General features: G+C 38.8%; 1 protein-coding gene across 1 annotated transcript; it reads right to left on the bottom strand.

Annotated features, from left to right (window-relative positions):
• Positions 1-470: 470 nt before the first annotated feature.
• Positions 471-15,765, bottom strand: LOC306902723 (uncharacterized protein). Its single transcript, XM_079471538.1, has 7 exons — positions 15,649-15,765; positions 14,141-14,461; positions 8,994-9,335; positions 7,675-7,788; positions 5,483-5,782; positions 5,079-5,387; positions 471-3,717 (listed from the first exon to the last, which is right to left on the bottom strand). The coding sequence occupies exons 1-7, from the start codon at positions 15,683-15,685 to the stop codon at positions 3,416-3,418; spliced, it is 1,725 nt and encodes a 574-aa protein (XP_079327664.1). The 5' UTR covers positions 15,686-15,765; the 3' UTR covers positions 471-3,415.
• Positions 15,766-23,325: the final 7,560 nt, after the last annotated feature.

Below are 23,325 nucleotides of genomic sequence, written 5' to 3'. Positions count from 1 at the left end.
GTTAAGGGTTAGGGTTAGTTTTTATTGTGCAGTGATACACATAAATGTATTATCACTGATGCTCTAAAGTTTTAAACTTGCCAATAACTGTTTTACTTGAATAAAAAGATAAAAAGAAAAGTAAAAAGATATTCAAATTATATCATGTAGCAGATAGTTTATGGAAAGGGGTGTACAAAGGAGGAAAAGAATAATTCTGTAATTATTACATTAATGCTCTTAAAGTAGTCACGATCATAAAAATGAATAATGTGTGTTTATCACTGTAAACTATAGATTTCAGTATACAACACTCCATTGTAATTCATAATACTGAAATGTATGATTTAATTGAAACTACTGGTAGATCCAACTTCAGTTGTGTGCACAATCCATTTTACTCTCATATTAATATCTGAAAACTGTCATATGAGATTTTCCACTGAATTTACAGAGTGTATGCACCAACACAAAAACACAAATTTCAACTGAACTTTTATTAATTTCTTCAGCAGTGATGGAAATAACGGCGTTATAAATAAACAGCATACATTTTTTTCAGTAAGGGGTAATCAACCGATAATACTGATAAGAGAAGGCAGAATTACAATAATTGAGCAGTTTTCATCTGCAGGTCTCTTACCCAAAGGACCTGAAACATTCACTTATGCTGCTGCGGGTAACACTGAACTATAACATTTCCAAAGTGAAAGTGAAACTGTGCTTTGCGCTCCACTGTCAAACAAGAATTGCGAGTAATTAAATATTTAATCTCCTAAAATGCAATCTTAAGCATGCACCATCTTACATTCATCAAACTGGAAAGCAGTCAAAACATGAAGAGCATTAGTAGACGTGATTAAACATGATTAGAAAATGTTTTATGCAAGTCATTTATACTTTTTAGCCTTCATTTAATTCATTTAACATATTTAATAATGGGGCAACCAAGTTTTGTGACATATTTGAATTTTTTTTTAAGTAAACGCAATAGTTACTTTCCCTGGTAATTATTTACTTTTATAATGATGTAACACAGTTACTAATTCAATGACTATTTCTGAGAGGTATCTAGAAACTATAAATAATAACTTTTTTAAAGTAGCAAAAAAATGATATTCGGTTACACATATCAAAGCTATCATGTAAAAAAACTAGCATGTTTACTATTAAAACAAAAACATTTTTATCCATTAAACTGATCAGGCACAAACGTTTATCAATACGGTTTCATGTACATGTATGACATCTATTAAAACGAGATTCATTCAAAGCAGAACACAATACAAGTATTACTGTGTCACATTTCTATTTTTGTATACATTTTCTAATAAGCCTGTTCCATATTTGGAACATCAGGTTCCTCTTCAATTGTCTTGACACGTATACTCACCTTACGTGCATTAACATTTGTGCGGTCTTAGTCAAATCATACCATGAACTGATGTAGATTTATGGGGGTGTGGTTACACAAGGCATTTCAGGCAGGTCTGGGTGAACATTCACTTTAAGATAGAAGGCATCTTTTGTTCTGATACTTTCATTTTTGCAATTTTACGTGTCTAATACATGCATGGTCAACTTATGACACGCCAAAGACTCAGAATAACACTTATTCGTGCCATATGACCCCCTTTAAAAAGTGTGATAAGGTTAGAGTTATTCAGTTAAACAACAACTACTAACAACTAACCTTCTCTTCTCTCAATAGGTGGTGGTCTAGCTTTTGTTGAAACTAATATCTTTGTATTAGCACCTATTGTATTATTGCTCTTTTATGACATATCGCTTATTGAACTCTTTGTAAATCGCATAAGATGAAAGCGTCGGCTAAATGATTAAATGTAAATGAAATGAATTTTTGTTTCACGGTTTATCAAAATCTTTTAACTTCATCTTCAAAAAGCTCATTAGCACACAGGAGTTTATTTCAAGTTTGATCAGGACGGATCATGAGGTTGTAAAACAGTTTTGTTACTGTGGATGATGATGTAACAGAAGTGATGATGAGCAGCTGTCAGCTGATCAAAATCTATCTTCTGCTTCATTCAGTAAAGGCATCACTACTGTTCCAGCTGAATCTGTCAGTAAAGAGATGAAAAAACAGCAATATGCCATAGAAAAGACATTTACAAAATAATATAAATGTATACAGTGATTAATTGTATACATTTATATCTCTACATTCTTTTAATAATTGTCACTGAAGTGCAGAAATGAACATTCATATTTTCATTTTGTGAATTGATGCACCTTTCAGAAAACACACACTCATATGTTAGATGTGTGCACCTCAGGATAGTTTGAACACAAGCTAATATCTTTTCATTGTTTTCTGTTCAGGACAGAAATCTCACTGTAAGAGCTTCAAAACACAGTTTTTACAGTGAAAGTTTGTGCTTTGTTAACTGATTTTGTTCCAAGTCTGTATGAATCTCTTGGTTCTGCTAAATACATTGACATCACATTTATGCATTAGGCTCACATTGCATTGTATTATACATCTGTTTCTGACTATGTCCAATCCCCTGGGATCGAACCCATGCCATGGCCATTGGCATTGCAAGTGCCTAACCACTGATCTACAGGAAAGCAGAAATACAAAAGAAGATATTTGGAAGAATGTCAGTAAGCAAACAAATCTCATCCCCCATTGACTCCAATAGTATTCCTACTACGGCAGTAAAGGGGGGTCCACGAACTGTTTGCTTACTGACATTCTTCAGAATATCTTCCTTTGTGTTCATAGGATCAAAGAAACATATACAGGTGGGTGAGTAAATGACGACAACATTTTCACTTTTGAGTGAACTGTCCCTTTAACAAAGGGTTTTGCACAGAAACAGTTGTCATGTGGATCAGCTGTCAAATGTCACTTAAGAAAAGTGTTGAAAAGCAAACAAACCCAATCTCACTCGATTTCTGCTTGTTCAAAATTCATAAAGGGTCGGCTGTTAAGAATCATATACACAAATGAAACATATATAAGTCTTTTCTGCACATGTTAATCATATCTTCAGTCAGCTGCAGAATCAGTTCATTTAATAACATCACATATACATTTGTAAAGCTTATTAATATCAGACTTCAAATAACAAACAATAAAAGTGTAATAATATGTCTGGTTCAGACCAGTCTCAGCCTCAGACGTCACCCCCACAGGCCCGTTGGCTATACATCTTTTCTGGAAACGGCCACTGAGGTCATCGCACCAACTCCTATCAAAGTTCCCTTAATCCTGCTGAAGTCTAAAGGTACTTTGGCTTTTTGGGTGGCGGCACATGGCCTCTGGAATGACCTGCTACTGGAAATCTGAGGTAGTGCATCACTAGATCCTTTTGAAGTACTTTTAGAGGACATTTGGGCCCAGGCATTTGGTGTGAGGTGAGGTTTTCTTTTCTGTCGAGATGTTTTATGCGTTTTCAGAAATCTTGAGTTACTCACCCCAGATCCAAACCTGGAATATTCTGTATGAGGTCTTTCCATCACTGTTGATCTGCTGTAGCGTGTAAAGTCCCATATCTGTCTGTCTGATGCCTCTGATGGTGAGTTCTCCAGTCTGATGATTCATCTCCAGTCTGTCTCTGAATCTCTCATCATCTGTATAGTTGATCTCTCCCTCTTCATTGTTTCCAGTTACCAGAATGGTTTTATCTTGCGAGATCCACTTGATCTCACTGTCTCTCCGTATTTCAATGTCTGGGTGTAGAGTGACAGATTCTCTCTTGTAAGCGAACACTGAAACACGCAGAAAACATGAATCAATGTGATAATATACTGTCAGTAACACATGAAGCTGTGAGCTATTGTGATTAAATAACTAATTCATCTTTTCTTATATCCTTTAAGAGACAGTTCACTCAAATTGATGTTCCATCAGGATAGCATCTACAAACAAGCCTCTGGTTCACACGCATTCGAGAGGTGACAGAAGCTGGACATCAACGTTAATAACATTGTCAATATGGATATTTATTTTAAACAAACGATCGATTCGAACTTCAGCACCATGGAGAGCAGCACCCGAAAAGACCAGTGAACTTCAGCACCATGGAGAGCAGCACCCGAAGACCAGTGAACTTCAGCACCATGGAGAGCAGCACCAGAAAAGACCAGTGAACTTATGCACCATGTAGAGCACCACCTGAAAAGACCAGTGCACTACAGGACCATGGAGAGCACCACCCGAAAAGACCAGTGAACTTCAGCACCATGGAGAGCAGCACCCGAAAAGACCAATGAACTTCAGCACCATGGAGAGCAGCACCCGAAAAGACCAATGAACTTCAGCACCATGGAGAGCAGCACCCGAAAAGACCAGTGAACTTATGCACCATGTAGAGCACCACCTGAAAAGACCAGTGCACTACAGGACCATGGAGAGCACCACCCGAAAAGACCAGTGAACTTCAGCACCATGGAGAGCACCACCTGAAAAGACCAGTGCACTACAGGACCATGGAGAGCACCACCCGAAAAGACCAATGAACTTCAGCACCATGGAGAGCAGCACCCGAAAAGACCAGTGAACTTATGCACCATGGAGTGCAGCAGTGAACTTCAGGACCATGGACAGCTCCTGGAATGATGGGTGGAATCATTCTCTCGCTTCTGACGAGAAGTCGCAGGTGTGGACAGGTGTGGACAGATGGAGACGAGAAAACGATGTAACAAGCAATTTAGCAACCTCACTACAACCCAACAATGGGAGAAACCACCCATAGAAGAAGATGCGAGTAGACTGAACTCCTCCACTAATTCATCTACTCTGCTTCCATTCCAGACCTAAACGGAGCTTGCAAGAATACTCAAAGAACTTCTAGTTTTTCCCCATACTCTTCCCTGATCTTGTTGGAAATAAAGAATATTACGTTTCTGTTGAACAAACTACTGCCTACTGCCTTGTAGCTCTATGTCAGTGGGTGATATAGACCATAATCAAACCATAATCAAGGAAAATATGCAAAAAAAGAGACGTTTTAGTAGTATGATTTCCGTGTTCCCCGTTTTTATGCTGGAGAGTTTACAGTTTGTTTCCAGAGATCGCATCATCTCTCATCCTCATGTCGGATATAAATCAATAAAACAAATGCACTCACCAGAGATGACAACCTTGTATTTTCTTTTTTCTCTTTCGTTTCTTCTGCTGTGGATCTTTGCTCTATAATCTCCAGAGAGTTCAGGTGTGATGTCTCTGATGGTAAGATCTCCAGTCTGAGGGTTCATCTTCAATCTGTCTCTGAATCTCTCATCAGTCGAGACATATGAGGGTTCATTCTCTCCAGTGATCTCAGCTATGGGAGTTTCATCAGGTCCAAATCTCCACTGAATCTCATCATCAGTCTGTATTCCAGTAACATCCGTGTAAAGAGTGACAGAACCTCCCAAAACGACTGCTTCTCTCCTCTCTTCATGTACAACAGCAGCATATAGAAAAGAAAAACATAAGAACCTCATATACAAAAAACATTATAATCATCACATAAACTTAAGCTTTGCTTACCCCTGACATGAAGGTTCAAATGTACATCATCAAAAGTAGAGGAACCACATGCTCTCAGTTTATAGTCTCCAGTGTGGTCTGTTCTGAGATCTGTGATGGTGAGATCTCCAGTCTGATCATCCAGATTCAGTCGGTCTCTGAATCTCCCACCAAGAACGTCATCATATGTAGACAATGTGTGGTTCTTTCTATCGATTTCAGCTATGAGAGTTTCTCCAAACCTCCACTGGATCACATCATCTGACTGTAGTTCAGTAACACCGGTGGATAAAGTGACAGAACCGTGTTCCACTTTACTCACTGTGTCATTCAAAGCAGCACATAGAAGAGAGAAACACAGAGAGGTACTCAAGATGTAACGGCAGCACATAGAAGAGAGAAACACAAGAGAGAGAAATATGAACATTTGAACTCTGTGTACAGGTCCAGATCATCGACATTGTCAGAGTAACACCAAGGTCATAGGTTTGACATGCAGGAATCCAACAAACACATGAAATGAGTCACCCGAATAAGGGTGTTGAAATGGAGCGGTTGGGATTATATTAATGGGATAGGTGCAAAACGCAGCAGGCAATCGGTTAGAACAGAGTGAGATGGGGCTTAGTATAAGGGGAATTTGTTTTTAGTATTTTCTTTGCCTTACTTCAAGTTTGGGTGAATATACATGTGTTTGTGGTTTTCTGTAACAATGAAAAATAAATAAAGAAATAAGCATCCTGAAAATGTACAGGAATTTGCATCATCACAAGTGTTACTTAACATACCCATCTCGTTGTGTAATTGATAACACCAACGACATAAATAACTATTAACCCAAGTGTGTGCTGCTGCATAACTTTACCAACAGAAGGCACCTCTAGGATGTCAAAATTGCTTCAATGGCCTAGGTCACGTGACATGTAAATAAGACCATATTAACGGAAAACCAACAATATATGCAGCATAACAGGCCACCTGTTACGTGTACTCAGCAATAAACAAATCTCGTACTATAACTTAAATTTATTGAAAATATTACCTTACACACGCACATGATAACTCTACCCAATATAAGGATAAAAGGAATGATGCATGGATTAATCAGTCATTGATTGATGATGATGATGACAAACAGTTTTCTCAATCGGTGCACGCAGTTAGTCAAGCGCTACCCCACTGGAACGCGGTACTCCGATGACGTGGTACGTTTTGATTGGTGGAAGTGACACGCAACACCTGAGCCTTTAGAAGTGTTTCTCATACGCCATTTGGTTCGATTGGTACGAACTCTGGTGCGGTTGCTGTGTTAGTGTAGTTTATTTGTGTAAGTGTGAACGCCGATGCACACCAAACAAACGGACAGAAACCGTTTAAAAAATCAGTCTCTGCCCCGTTCAAACGAACTCTTGCGCGGTTCGATTTAAACATGAACGCAACACGGACCAGAGGCATCTGAACCAAAACCAGGAAGTTTATTTTTATACGACCCGACAATCTCGTGATTTGGTAATATAAAAGGAATGTTAATCTATAGATCTGTGCTTGCGAATGTAACGGGAGGGAGTCCTGGCGCCGTTTTGACTGCGTTAAACACTTCAAGAGATCTTTGCGAATTACCGGCTTGCTAAAAATACCCTCATATGCTCAGGCATACACTGAACATGTATTACCCACCACACAGCATTTTTTTGGATGTCCGGTAAGTATAATTTAAATATATATATCTTAAAAGCTGCCCAATCACGATGCGACTTTACATGTAAGCTGTTAGGTTCAATATCTTTAGGTTTGCTGTTAAAATGCTAGTCTGAATGCTAAGCGAATCAGGACTGAATCGTTTTTTTTCTTTTTTGGTCCTGACCAAAAGAACCGCACTACAAATATTGAACGCACCTGTTGAATTGTGTAGTGTATTCTAGTTTTCAAAAAATGAAAACGGAACAATTTCATGTAAACTGTACAGGACCAATCATAACACTTAACAGCAGATCTGTGATTTTAAGCTTTAATTACTCAGACTGTTAAACAACTAATTTAGTTAATTAATAAACAATCATCAAATACAACTTCATTTATTGCTGAAGCCAAAACAAAAAACATATGCCAAATCGCGTGTGGTTTATGGTAGATTAATTATTCAGCCATATTAACACATCAAATATACGTGTATATGTTTTGTAATTACAGTATCAGCTGAAGATGAAACTCACCCGTTCGTTTCTGTTGTTCATAATTAATGCGGCGAAACACAACCACACCAACAGCAACACACAGCAGGACACCAAACACTATTCCAACTACACCTCCTGGAGATAGACCTCGATCTGTTATGAGAGAGAGAGCAAGACTCATAAACACACTGTTAAACACACACACATATTCCTGTCATAACAGCTAAAGACAAACACAAGAAATGTGAAAAACGCATCAAAATGAGTAAGTAACTCTCTGCTTTCTGCCATGTTTTTGAGCCTTGATCTTAAAACATTGTTCTTGCTTGGGAGTGCCAGATGAAAGACCTAAGGGCAATTTACATAAGACCATTGGTTTCAACTAGTAAAAACTTTCAACTTTTTCAGTGTTTTACACGGCAACCATGTTTGGGAAGAAAAAACGCAAACTTTTGAAAGCGTGTGTCGAAGGGCACGTTTATGAAAATGATGGTGTTATCGACAACGATGACATCATACAGATGTGTATTGCGCGTTCAGTCTGTAAGCATGCGTGAGAATTCCCAAAACAATAATGTCGGCCTCCATATCGTGTTTTTCTACTATGCAACATACTTATTATTTCTCCAGCAAAAAGTAGATTTACTGCACCACTACGAACAATGGAGTTATAGTATTTATAAACGGCAAACATAAACACACGTATATGCCGACAAAGTGTATTAAAAGTGCTTTAAGCTTAAAACAGGGTATGCATGTGCACAGACACATTGTGTTTCTTTACAGCGCAACAGTGCCATCCACTGTCCTGGCATGCATAATACAGTCAAGTCAGCTTTATTTATATAGCCCTTTTCACTATTTTCATTGATACAAAGCAGCTGTACAAGAAAACATATTGACTATAAGCAAAACATATAAGGTTATGCAAGTCAAAATACAGGTCAGATATCAGATACTATCAATTCCTATATGCCGTGTTAGTTAAATAAAACTATAAAATTCTAGCAGCACCCCCGTCCAGGCAAACCAGTTTGCAAACGGCGGCGAGGAACCTAAAAGGCCTAAACAGGGGAATACAGCATTTTTATTCATTCTCCTGGATCCGTATAAATGCAGATCGTTTTGATAACACTGTCGTGTGTGTGAAACTTCAAAATCGCAAAAGATGAACTTTTGAACTGATATAAATTCACATTTACATTTACGCATTTGGCAGACGCTTTTATACAAAGCGACTTACATAGCATTATCCTATACATTGGTATCTGCAATCCCCTGGGATCCAACACATGACCTTGCATTGTTAATGCAATGCTCTTACCACTGAGATACAGGAAAGCTGAGTAGATACTCACCCTTGACAGAAACACTGAATGTCTTGTATATGGTTTGTTTGTTGTTGCTGCTGATCTCCAGTTGATAAAGTCCAGAAACTGATGATCTGACATCACTGATGGTGAGAGATCCGGTCTGATCGTCCAGCTTCAGTCTGCCTCTGAATCCCTCATCATCATATATTGAGCTCTTATTGTCTTCTTTATCATCTTTGGCTATGAGAAGACCTTCATCTCCAAACCTCCACAGTATCAGATCACCTCTCCGTGTTTTGACATCAGTGTGTAGAGTGACTGAATCTCCCTCATTCACTGACACTGTCATGACTTCACCTGCACCAGGACTGATAACACTTGGAGCATCTACAAGATGGACCGGGATAAGTGTGAGATCATCTTGCTCTTACTCTTGAATGGGCACATCCACACAAAATTATCAAAAATGACAAAAAAAATTTATAAGCTCTTCTACTTGTAAGTCGCTTTGGATAAAAGCATCTGCCAAATGAATAAATGTAAATATTAGCAAGTATCCTTGTAAAAGTAGTCTGTTATGTCTTGAGTGCACGTGAACAGTAGGGGAACTAACACATATGTGTTACAGCATTAGATCCATGCACTAGCTTTGAATGTTCATCATACAACATAAAACAAACACTACCTGCTCCTAACACTCATTTACATTTAGTCATTTAGCAGACGCTTTTATCCAAAGCGACTTACAGATGAGGAAACATTGGAAGCAATTATAACAACATAGGCAACAAAATACATAAGTGCATCAAACTAGTCCATTAAAGCCTAGCACAGTATAAAAGCTAAGAATAGTGAGGTTAGTAATATATATATTTTTTTTTTATAAAGAAGGAAAGGGAAGAGAATTAGGAAAAATCAATCAGCGACGTGTTGACGGAAGAGATGCGTTTTTAGGCATTTTTTAAAGATGGCAACCGAGTCTGCTGATCTTGTAGCAGCTGGTAGATCATTCCACCAATGTGGAACAGATCCAGAGAAGGTACGGGAGAGTGACTTTTTTCCTTTTTGGGATGGTACCACTAGTCGTTGTTCCTTTGCAGACCGCAGTGATCTGGCAGGAACATAGATCTGCATTAGCGAGTGGAGATACGATGGTGCAGATCCGGTGTTGGTCTTGTAGGCCAGGAGCATAGCTTTGAACTTTATGCGGGCGGCAACAGGGAGCCAGTGTAACCTGATGAAGAGCGGAGTTACATGAGCTTTCTTCGGTTCATTGAAGACCACTCTTGCCACCGCATTCTGGATCATCTGGAGAGGTTTGATTGTGCAAGCAGGAAGTCCAGCCAGAAGCGCATTGCAATAATCCAGTTTGGACAGGACAAGAGCCTGGACTAGGACTTGCGTAGAGTGCTCCAATAGGAAAGGTCTAATTTTCCTAATGTTGTAGAGGATGAATCTACAGGACCGGGTGGTGCTGGCAACATGACTTGTGAGGTTAAGCCGATCATCGATTACCACTCCCTGGCTGTGCTGAACGGTGTAATCGTTGATGAGCCTAGTTGAATGGCAAGGTTGTGGTGAATCTTTGGGTTGGCCGGGATAACAAGCAGTTCCGTTTTTGCAAGGTTTAGCTGCAGGTGATGATCCTTCATCCAAAGCGAGATGTCACTCAGGCATGCCGCGATGCGAGCAGCGACCGTCGGATCGTCCGGTTGAAATGACAAGTAGAGTTGTGTGTTGTCGGCATAGCAGTGATAGGAGAAGCCATGCTTCTGAATGACCGAGCCGAGGGATGTCATGTAAATGGAGAAGAGTAGCGGTCCAAGCACTGAGCCCTGTGGCACCCCCGTGTTGAGCTGTTGGGACGTGGAGACCTCATCTCTCCAGGATACTCCGAATGACCTACCCTTCGATGACTGAGAGCAGTGCAGTCTCTGTGGAATAACCCAGACTGATTGCTGTCCAGGAGGTTGTTTTGCATGAGAAAGGAGGAGAGCTGGTTGAACACAGCTCGCTCCAGGGCTTTGGCGATGAAGGGAAGAAGGGAGACAGGCCTGTAGTTTTCTAGCAGTGTAGGGTCCAGGGTGGGTTTCTTTAGAAGCGGTGTGATGCGGGCCTCTTTGAACGCTGTGGGAAATGTTGTGCGAAGAGTTGATGATGTGGGTCAGAGCAGGCACAACCGTTGGAGAGATGGCCTGGAGGAGATGGGTGGGGATGGGATCCAGTGGGCAGGTGGTAGGGTGGTTGGAAACAATGACCTTGGAGACATCAGCTTCAGACAGAGGAGAGAAGGCGGGGAGCACACACGTGTCAGGGATGTGGGCGGGTTCGACAGGTCGTGGCGTAGAGAACTGGCTGCTGATGGCAGTGGTTTTCTTTACGAAGAACGATGCAAAATCAGCAGCTGTTAACTCCGATGAAGGTGCGGGAGCAGGCGGACAGAGGAGAGCAGAGAAGGTTTTGAAGAGCGTTCGAGAGTCCGGAGAGTTGCAGATCCTCGAGTGGTAGTAATCTGTTTTTGCAGAGGTGACATCTACAGAGAAAGAAGAGAGAAGAGACTGGTAGAGAGAGAGAGGTCTGCAGGGTCTTTTGACTTGCGCCATTTTCTCTCAGCTGACCGGAGGCTGGCGCGATGCTCACGCAGTACATCCGATAACCAGGGAGCCTACAGGGATGCACGGGCTGGTCCAGGTGCAAGAGGGCATAGGTTGTCCAAGCAGGATGAAAGCGTGGAACACAGAGTGTCTGTGGCATTGTCTGTATTCAAAAGAGAGAGCTCATCAGAGGGGGGGGGGTGCAGAGAAGACAGCAGAGAAAAAACAGGAGGGAGGGAGAGACCGCAGGTTGCGCCGGAAGGTGACCATCGGTTAGACATCTGCGCTATCCGGAGCAGTGAGGTCGAGGGTGACGAAGAAGTGATCAGAGGTGTGCAGCAGGGTGACCTGAGAGTGATGAGAGGAGCAGTACCTTGTGAAGATCAGATCTAGATGGTTTCCAGACTTGTGGGTTGCTGATGTGGAAACCTGCTCGAGGTGAAATGATACGGTCAGGTTGATGAAGTCAGCAGCCTGTGGCTTTCCAATGTGGATGTTGAAGTCACCTAGTACCACCAGGGGAGTACCATCCTCAGGGAAGGATGAAAGAAGCACATCCAGCTCCTCCAAGAAATGTCCAAGCTGACCTGGGGGACGATATATAACTACAAAATGACTTTTAACAGGGTGGGTGATAGTAACAGCATGAAACTCGAAGGAGCTGTTGTCACACATGGGTGTTAGCTAATTGAATTTCCAGTCTTTGGGGATGAGTAGACCGGTGCCTCCACCCCTTCCTGTGATGCGAGGGCTGTGGGAGAAAGTGTGGTTATGGGAGAGGGCAGCGGGAGTGGCAGAGTCCTCTGGTTTGATCCATCTTTCTGTAAGTGCTACAATGGAAAGACCAGAATGTTTAACAAAAGCTGTAATGAAATCAGCTTTTTTCACAGCAGATTGGCCGTTCCACAATCCTATTGGGAGAGTAGAAGGGGAAGTTGCTAGCAGTGATACATTGTGAAGATTATTAGCATTGCGTCGCCTTCGGCATGCGGCAGATGATTTACGTGTTGTGATAACAGAAAGGACTTTAAAACACATATTTTAGAGAAGCAGAAAGAAAATAGTGAGAAACATTAAAGATAACAATAAAGGATTAAGTATTAGTGCAAACAAGTAAGACCAAAAGTGCAAGTGTTGATACAAACAAAAAAGGGTACAAAAGAAGTGCAATACTCAAGTGCCCTGTCGGTGTGTCCCGGCTCGGTGGAGTCGCGCGCAGGTAGAGTCGATGTCTTTACTCTCTTCGGTCGCGCACAGGTAGAGTCGATGTCTTTACTCTCTTCGGTCTTCACGCGATGAGGGCTGCACGCGACCGACTGCCGCGGTGGATAGACGCTTTTTAAAGACCCGTCTAATTACTTTAATTCAACAAGTCCCGCCCTCAGATGACATGCGCACACAAAGCAAACAAATTAAACTTGTCCAAGAACGAACGAAGGAACGAAACTACACGCGGTTTCAACAGGTGACAGAGCGGAAGTAAATACAAAGCGATTTCTCAGTTTAACACAGTACTAAAACTCAACAAGACAATTTAAATACACTTACACAGTTCTGTACGCTTCTGCTGCTAAATTGCTTCTCCTACAGATTGAACACTAATCTCCATAACACTCCCTGCTCCTGACTGATTCACTTTTGTAACTTCAGTGGTTTTTGTACATCAAACAAAAGGGATGGGACTGAGGATGTAAGGACATTGTATCATTACAAACAACCATTTGCATTAGGGGTGGCGGAACAATTCCATTATTTAAGGCATGAAATGCAGATGACAAAGAAGATTCTGAATTGATTCTCAAATGTAAAAAAATAATAATTTTTAGTTAAAGTATAATAATGTTATCAGAACGAAAATGTGCAGGTATGGAGAGTTTAGAGAGCACGCAGCTACAAAGGAGCATACATGAGCAGAAAGAGAAAAAAATCCAGACCCTAAACTGAAAAATACATTTTGGGATTGTCTCTAATTCACAGCCCCACAGTTGAATTCTCAATAAATTAGTAGAAATCGTGTTTTAATGTCTCAAATAGCATTTTCCCAAAATGGGTCACTGACTGTTTAGACATAAGAACAAGTCGGAGGTGATGGGTGCACTGCACTAAACAAATAGAGTGATAGTGATACTGATGAACACAGAGAAAGACATTTGTCAAATCTGTCTGGTTATACGCATTCTCCCCAATATATTTCTCTGTGTTCATCAGAACAAAGACATTTATAAAGATTTGGAACAACTCGAAGGCGTAAAGGATCCCTTAAAGGATCCCTGCAAATTTTTGCAGACGATGAGGCAATTGGTGGAAGTTGCTGCCGGTTAACATGTAGCCAACTATTGTTAAGTCACGTTGAATTACTATGTTAAACTTAATTTACATGTCTGACAAAATAAAATATGTAAATGAGAACAACTCAGCGTATTGGGCACTTAAATACAATTTAAATAGAGTATATTCAGAGATATCTCAACACTAGTCTGACTCTGAGAGCAAATGCAACATGACGACGACGTCACACATATGCAAATGAGATCATTGAGAATTTAATATGTAAAGCAATTACTTTAAATCAATTCATTTTCATTGTGCTTACAGTACCTGTGACATTGACTCTGAATCCCTTGTATGTTGTGTTAGTTCTGCTGATCTGCGCTTCATAGACTCCAGAGTGTTTGATTCTCATGTTTGTGATGGTGAGGTCTCCAGTCTGACTGTCTATCTGCAGTCTGTCTTTAAATGGACCGTTATATCTTATACAGTTGTTAACAATATCAATTAAAAGATCCCTTGATTCGCCTTCTCCAAATCTCCACCGTAGCACATCATCTGTGTGTATGTGAGTGAGATCAGTGTGTAGAGTAACAGAATGTCCCTCCATCACTGACACTGACTTCACTACATCTGCAGCACCAAAGACGCCTGCAGACACACAAACACAAACAGTAGTTCAGACATTAAATCTGTTAGTGCACACATCCCATCATCAAGTCTTATCACATATATACTAAATTCGCATACAGTGCCCACCACTATTATTGGCACGCTTGGTAAATATGAGCAAAGGAGGCTGTAAAAAATATTCTGCATTGGCTCTCGTTTGATCTTTAATTAAAAAAAATAATCAAAATTCCATCATTTCATTCAAGTAAAACAATTTGAATTCTTAAATTACACTTTAACCACAATTATTGGTATCCCTAGAATATCTGCCAAGTATATTTCCATTAATATTACAATTTTCTGAGCACACCAATGTGACAAGAAACATTGTTGTCCAGTCATGACTTCATGTACTATAGTGACACAAAACCCCTTAATCATTTATCACAATGGATAAAAACAAATAATTGGTTCTGATGTCCAGCAAAAGATTGTTGAGCTACAAAAATGAAAAGTGGATTTAATGGGAAATGGTTGAAGTTGTTCAGGACACTGTTCAAAAAACAAATCTTCTGCTCTCATGCAAAAACAAACTCCACCATATTAATCTGCCATACTGGAACTTCAACCAGGACTGAGGTCTATGGCCAGATGAAATGAAAAAGAGTTGGTAGCTATAACACAAGAGCTGTGCCCCATGTCCAGTTAAATACACCACCAGACCTTCATTGTTGTGGGGTTCACAGTGCCTATTTTATACAGGCCTACAGTATGTGCTCGAAAACAATAGATGTGGAGCAACGTGTACGTCTTGGATAGATAACCCAAATTGAAACTAAAGAAAAATCTGCTGCATCCATTATTAGTATATATATTTACCTTAATGAAGGTAATCTTGTGTGAATGCAGAATAAGACACAGAGATTTTAATATTGCATATGTTTGTGTGTTCAGTCACTTGACCTGCTGAAGTTTAATCTATTTGTCTGTATGGGAGGATGTTCATCAGCATGAAAGACCTCAGTGAACACACAACAGTTTCAGCAACAATGATCTTGGCTTCGCTTTTTATACATTTATATTAACAATGAGCCTTATTAATAGCGTTTCGATTTGGTTCAGAACCGTGTCATTTTACTGGTATTGGTACCGACTACTTAAATAGAGTCAGTTTCTACACACACTTCATCAGGTTACGAGTGTCCGGATTTAAATCAGTCACTTACCGCACACGAGTAATAAAGGAACTATAATGATCTTCATGTTTCATTTTAAAGCGGATGATCTTCTACTTCTTCTTCTACGGCGGTTGGCAAACCATCTTAAGGTGCATTACCGCCACCGACTGGACTGGAGTGTGGAACACGGATTACATGGATAACTTAAAAAAATAAATAATACGGCTACTACTATTAATAAATAATAAGATATGACAATACAATTATTCATGAAAAAGTAAATACTGTGTCAACATATGTAACCTATATTCTTTTGCTTAACCCTGTTTCTTTTACAAACTTTATTATATTGTCGTATATATTATCACCTGTTTTTCCTAAAATTCCTGGTAAGGAAATATCATGGTGTTTAACGGAAAAATTATACTCTATTATCATTGCATTGTTCACAATGAAATATAACATGTTCAACTGTTTCTTTATGGTTACAAAAAGTGCATTCCCCGTTGGGGGCTTAAGCCCAGTATGACCTATTCTAAGCCGTGTTATAATGTTTCCTTCCCTTCTTTTCCTATGCTCTTTTCTCCCCACACCAACATGATTTTGTATTTTATACAAGTGTCTCCTTGTTTCACTTTCATTCCATGCTACCTGCCATACCCATTGTGCATCATTTTTAATAAGTGTCTTTGCTTCAGTTTTACTCAAAGGAATTTATAGTTCGACTTGCTTTGTTCTTAACGTTTGATTGGCCAGAATATCAGCTTTCTCATTTCCTTCTACCCCTACATGAGCAGGGACCCAAACGAAACTATACCTTTCATTTTTAATTCAAACATCTTATTAAATATATCATTGATAATATCCATTCTTATTGATGACCTTCCAGATCTAATACTTTTCAGAGCTGAATAGCTATCAGATGCAATGACACTGTTTTTTATTCTTCTCTTTTCTGTCCACTGTATGGCTAATAATATTGCCAATAGTTCAGTTGTGTAAACTGACACATGATTAGTTACTCTCTTCTTAAAATAAATATCATTAATTGGAACATATACTGCTGCACCAGCGATTCCTGTACCAGGATCTTTTGACCCATCTGTATATATAAATACAGAATCCGGAAATTGTTTCTCAAGGTAATTTTGTACTATACAACTTGCTGGAATTTGCTTAAGGTTTCCTTTTAATTCCTGCTGTATACTGAAGTCAACTATTGGTAAGGGGAACCACCAGGGGGGAATGAATGAAATTGGGACCGTCTTGCTGTAACTCAGATTCTGTAGTCCTATAATCCTTGCCCTCACATTTGTCTTACTATGTTCCCAACCATCTTTTAATACACTTTTTACCGGATGTGTTTCAACATATCCTTGTATATCAACCCAGTATGCCATCATTAATTTCATTCTTCAAGGCATTTCACCCATTTCCACCTGCATTGATGATATGGGCGATGTTTTAAACGACCCACTACATATTCTCAAAGCCTGTGCTTGTAATATGTCTAGTTCCTTAAGATTTGATTCTGCTGCAGACATATATGCTATACATCCATAATCTAGAACTGATCTCATTACTGCCCAATATATGTTATGCAAAGACGCTCTATCTGCTCCCCATTTATGTCCTGTCAGACACCGGAGTATGTTAATAACCTTTTTACATTTGCCCTTGATTTTATCCAGATGAGCTTTCCATGTCAATTTTTCTTCAAACCGAATCCCTAGGAATCTCACAACCAAAAGTTGCCCATACCATTTTAAGGTAATTTAGGTATTTTTACGTCACCTAGAAAAACAAATAGCCTGTGTTTTATCTACAGATAATTTTAGTCCCCATTTACTAGCCCATTTTTCAACCTCATTTATTGCAACTTGCATTTTCTCATTGACATAAGATAAATGACAACCTCTCATCCATATCGCCCCATCATCTGCGTACAAAGATTTCTTTACATTTTGTACGATTTCAACCTGAGAAAAAACGTCATCGATCATAATGTTAAATAGTAGTGGACTGCACACACTGCCCTGTGGGGTTCCATTCTCCACTGTATATACTTTAGAATATTCATTACCTATAATTGCATTTTGATGTTTTTGCCTTAGAATCCGTCTTTCTGACTCATATTTTTGACAGTATAACATGTTCCACCGTTTCTTCTTGCCCACAAAACTCACACCTTCCCGTATCATGATGAGCCATTTTATAAAGTGTGCTGTTTAGTCCAAATCTCATCCTTGAGATTATTATCTCTTCTCTATTGTTTTTTCCTGCACTTCTCATTTCTCCCACTATCCTTTCTCAAACCACCTTCCTTTCTTCTCCATCTCGCATTGTTTTTGCCACCTTCAACCTTTCTTTAACAATACTCTTGATTTCATTCTTACTAATACTAACACTTATATTAATATCATTGTTTTTAATGGTCTCTTTTGCTGCCTTGTTTGCAATTTAATTTCCTTTGATACCGACATGCGCAGGTACCCATAAAAATATCACTTTATATCCCATCATTTGAATTCTGTATAATGTTTGCCGTCTTTTTATGAAAATGTCTGGTCTACTTTCTGAATGACTGTATTGTAAGCTAGTCAATGATGAACTTGAGTCTGAACAAACAACTGAAAACAACGTCACCTATTGGACTGTAGTGTGAACTTTGATATTGCATGGAGGAAAGCTGTGTTTCCGTATAAAAAGCGTTTATTCGTTTTCGAATCCCAAATAGTAACATATCATTATGTTTCTTTTTTATTGGTTTAAACACTGATAAATTATATTGCACAGATACAAAATCAAGTATCAGGAAAATTAGCTGAACTTTTTGTCAAGCTATGTCTAGTTTCACCATTTCTGTTCTCTAACTCCTCTCACTTCAGAGAGATATGAGTCATAAGATGATGCTCTTCAGAAGCAGCAAGTGAGAGACTTGAGGACTGTGTGGTTAACTCCTCCCTCGAATGCATTCTGCAGCCATACATGACAGTAAAGGGGTCTATTAGTTATCAAAATGTCAGAACCCGATCTGTTGTTCGGTTTTTTATTGTTTGTCATCAAAGCTTTTTCAGAATGTAACGTCATGTTCTTCTGTCTGTGTTTGTGGAGTCTGTTTGGTAAGTTGTTTTAATTTCTTCACTTCATTTTAGTGCAGAATAACTCACGAATCAGACAACATTACACTGATCCGTGAGCCTGTTCATTCATTAACCAAACCAACAATATGAGATTATAATACCTGTTGTTATTTAATACAAGTTTGTGTAGTTTGTCAAGACACGTTGCGCAGGTGATCACCGACTGATCAGATTTTTCTTAACAGAAGAGTTGTTTTGTATTTTTCAGGTGTGTTTGGTTGTGTCTCTGTGTCGGGGACTGAAGGAGATTGTGTTACTTTGTTTGTTAATCTGACTGAAACACAGATGAAGAATGGAATCTCCTGGAAGTTTGGAGTTCAAGAAAGTCTCATCGCTGAAATCAAGCGTGGACGCATCACTATATCTGATGATAAACCTGATAAAAGATTCAAAAACAAACTAATACTAAACAAACTTACTGGAGATCTGACCATCACAAACACCAGTATCTCACACGCTGGACTTTATCAAGTGACCAACATCAAGACAAACCAACAACTCACAACAGTTACTCTTACCGTCTATGGTGAGTAAGATAAATGTTTTTATATTCACATTTTCATGTTTCTAATCAACTTCTTACAACCTGTTTCTTGCTTAAATCTTTATCACACATTGTTGATTATATTTACTGTATGTTTTAATAATGTATATAATATAATTTTCTATTCTTCATTGTTTTCCAGCTCGTCTGCCTGTTCCTGTTATCTCAAGAGTCTCACCATTATCAGGAAGCTCATCATGTAGTGTGTTGTGTTCAGTGCTGGATGTGTCACGTGATGTGAGTCTCTCCTGGTACAAAGGAAAGAGTTTATTGTCCAGCATCAGTGTGTCTGAACGCAGTGACATCAGCAGCATCTCTATTCATCTGGAGTGTCTGGATGATTCTTACAGTTGTGTAGTGAACAATCCCATCAGCAAACAGACTCAACATCTCAACACTGATGACTGTCACAAGTGTTCAGGTGTGCACATTTATTATTATTAATGTTAACTTACTAATGTAAGATTAGACATACAGATTGAACAACAGTAATGTCTGTTATTATTTATTACAGGTCTCTCGGTCAGTAGTATAGTTCTTCTCCTGTGTGCTGTGGTTGGATCTCTGATGATTGTTGCTGCACTTCTGATCTTCTGCATCTACAGGAAACGCAGACAAAGAGATCAACACGGTGTGTGGAAACTACATCTGACCCATGTGCATAAGTAATATTGTTTCGTAAAGACACTGTGTTAAATGTAGAATCTTTGTATTAATACATCACTGTTTTTGCAACAGTTCACACCAGCGAGCAGGAGATCACATACGCAGCGCCAACATTCTGTAAAAGAGAGACGCATGAACCGGTGAGATCATTCATGTGTGTGTTGTGTGTCTTAATTCTGCATATTCACTATTCTGTCATTATCACACGGGGAATACTTGATTCTGATTGGCCAGTAGTGACATACATTAATCCTACTAATTGTTTTTATAGTACCTTATTGCTTTTATAAAATGGTTGCCACACAACACAAATATTAAAGCATTGTGAAGAGAGGAATGAGGCATGACGCACTCCTGTAACTCAGTGGTAAGAGCATTGTGTTAACAACTCAAGGTTGTGTGTTGGATCTCAGGGGATTGCAGATACCCATGTATAATGAATAGTATAATGCAATGTAAGTCGCTTTGGATAAAAGTGTCTGCCAAATGCATAAATGTAAATGCAATGCACTCAAAAACCATCTCCACCTTATCTGCCTGTATGTGTCCGATTATTTTATTGAATTCTGTTACGCATCAGGATCTGTTCTGGTTCCCCAGGTGGGGGGACATGTATTGCCTCGTCAACCTATGTCCATGCAAGGCTGCACTGACGGGCGGAGGGTTTGCCCAGAACAGTTTTATTTCACCAACATTAAATATATGCTATTGTTAAATATTTGACACGGTTTGATTTCAAGTCACGACCAATCAGAATCAAGGACTGGAACTAATGTGTTTTATAAGCATGTTTATTCACATGTTTTGTGTTGGTGTCTGCAGATATCTTCACTGGAGTATGATACGGTGTATGCTGGAGTCATGACAAGATGATCAAATTCAGTGGTAAGAGCATGACGTTAACAATGCCAATGTCATGGGTTGGATCCCAGGGGATTGCACATACTAAGAAACAAATGTATAGGATAATGCAATGTAAGTCCCTTTGGATAAAAGCGTCTGCCAAATGCTTAAATGTAAAAAATATTTAATAGAGAGGACAAGAAGAGAAGTGGAAAGGACGCTGAGATGCAAATCGTCTCGTCTATCTTTCTAAACATAACATTTATATTCAATGAGTCGAAAAAACTTCAACTTTGCCATTAAAAACGTGTTTGTGGTGTCATAGAGTAAAGAAAAGTGGAAAAACACATTCAGTGTAAAAGAAAACACCAGCAGAGCTGTGAAAACTAAACTTTCCACGACCACAAACCAAAGACCAAAATAAATATGAGGCGTGTTCTTCAAGCAATTTTCCACACACATCTTCTGTTGACCTTTATCTCCTATCACAACTGTTGAACTTCATCTTGATGTGTTCATGTGTGAGAGGAAAGGTGAGAAACAGCAGACCATCTGCAAATTACTTTAAAATTGTACAAAAAAGATCACAAAGTTCTTAAAGATCACACAATGTCAGTGTCCTGTAAGAACGGTGAGAATAAACAACAATATGATCAATGTCTGTGTAGAATGTGTTATGTCGGATGAGGAGAATACTTTTATACTCATGTAGTGTCTGTCTGTTTGTGTTCTTCATACAGAAGATGTTTGTCCACATGTCTGCAGTTACAGGATCAATGGAGCTCATGATTGTATATTGATTTGATTCTCACGTAGAAAGTGTTGTGTGTTCAGTTCTAGAATCATTGTGACCTTTCACCTAAACAGCTACATGAATTCTAGACGAACCAAGTCACTTCCTTCATCTGTTTCATGTTTGACGTCTTTGTTTGTGTTGATCATTTCTTTCTTCAATGCAATAATAACAGTATTATTGTAAATCAAGTAAACAAATTGTTTTTTTTATGGAAACTGGTTTTAACTGCCTGCGACATCATTTGCAATCGACACAAATAAACTCGAAATTACTTTCCAACTTTCCAAAGGTTTCCTCCGCGTTGCCAGGAGACAAAATGCTTTAAAGAGGAAGAATCACTTGATCACAAGAAATACAAAGTGTATTATATTTAGGATTTAAACAAGGTTTGACTGTTGTTATATTTATAACAGACAAAGTCTAGGTGGGCAATTCCAATGTTATGGATGTGACATTTTATTGTAAATTCTCAGAGAATGTCTATATTATCAATATATTGAATTATCTGTCTATATTTGACTAAACCTCTGATGATGGAGAGATTTTATTTGTATTAGCACATATATGTAGCACACATGATTGAGTTCTTGTGGCTCAGTTGGTTTAGCACTACACCACGATAACACCACAACAGATACGCTGAAATGCAATGCTTTAAATGCATTTTGACATCTCTGGCAGTCAAATGCACAAATGTTTAAATGCAGTTTAACATGGCTGAAATGCATCATTTAACATCTGTGTTCTCTGCGTGTTGATGCTTCAATCCGACTTCATGTAGTCATGTATGCACACAGTATTATATGGATTTATGTCACAGTTCAAAAGGAATCAATGATTGTGTTCATCAAACCGTAATTTAAAGAAAGCCATCGGTCTTAAAGATCTCATTATGTTCACACATATCTTCATGTTTATGACTGTATATTTACTGTTTTAAAACACATCAGCAGATCAGTGAACGTGCAGCTCTGTCTCCCAGATTACTGCGGCGCCATCTGGTGGTTAAACATGGAAACACACTGAAAACGCTTTTATTCGTGTACATCACTCATCAAATAATCATATCACATTAATGATAAGTGTATTCAAAAAATAAATAACACAACACACACACGTTTGTGTCCAGATTTACTTACAAAACATGAGAATTGCAGCTGAGACCCTTCACTGTACAGGACATGAACAACGCTTTCTGAGCACCATCTGTATTTTGAGTATTGTACATTTACATTTATGCATTTAGCTGACGCTTTTATCCAAAGTGACTTACATTGTATTATCCTATACATTTATACATAGGTATCTGCAATCCCCCGGGATCTAACCCACAACCTACAGTTGTTAACACCATGCTCTTACCACTGAGATACAGGAAAGTATAATATTGTGTATATATATATATATATAGTATACATTTGTGAATATAATATTCAGTATTCTTGTGCAACATTTCAATACTGTGCAAATGATGAATACAATCATGTCAAGTCTCGATAGAGTGTGGAGAAGCAGACATTATACTGCTTTCATAGTTTGTCAGATCACACTCAATACTAAGTTCAGTGATCTTCAATATAAAACATGTAGTAACAGATAAAAATATACTTGAAATATTGTACAAGCAATGTTCTGACAATATTAGTACTAAAAAGTCCCTTTCCACGAAAATTACATTTCTTTCATTCATTCCATTATATCATCACATTCATATCATGTAAAAATATATGAGT

The sequence above is a fragment of the Barbatula barbatula genome (assembly GCF_947034865.1).
Source record: "Barbatula barbatula genome assembly, chromosome: 13".
Taxonomy (NCBI): Eukaryota; Metazoa; Chordata; class Actinopteri; order Cypriniformes; family Nemacheilidae; genus Barbatula; species Barbatula barbatula.
The sequence above is the reverse complement of the archived record's forward strand: the minus strand, read 5'-3'. Positions and strand labels throughout refer to the sequence as shown.

Bases quoted from the DNA above. Each gene is read 5' to 3' on its own strand.
- LOC306902723 (XM_079471538.1), bottom strand. From the start codon at position 15,685: ATGAAGATCATTATAGTTCCTTTATTACTCGTGTGCG. The intron at 7,789-8,993 runs GTGAGTATCTAC...CTCTCATAACAG, and splicing joins ATTCAGTGTTTCTGTCAAGG to ATCGAGGTCTATCTCCAGGA. The intron at 3,718-5,078 runs GTGAGTGCATTT...TGCGTGTTTCAG, and splicing joins ATACAAGGTTGTCATCTCTG to TGTTCGCTTACAAGAGAGAA.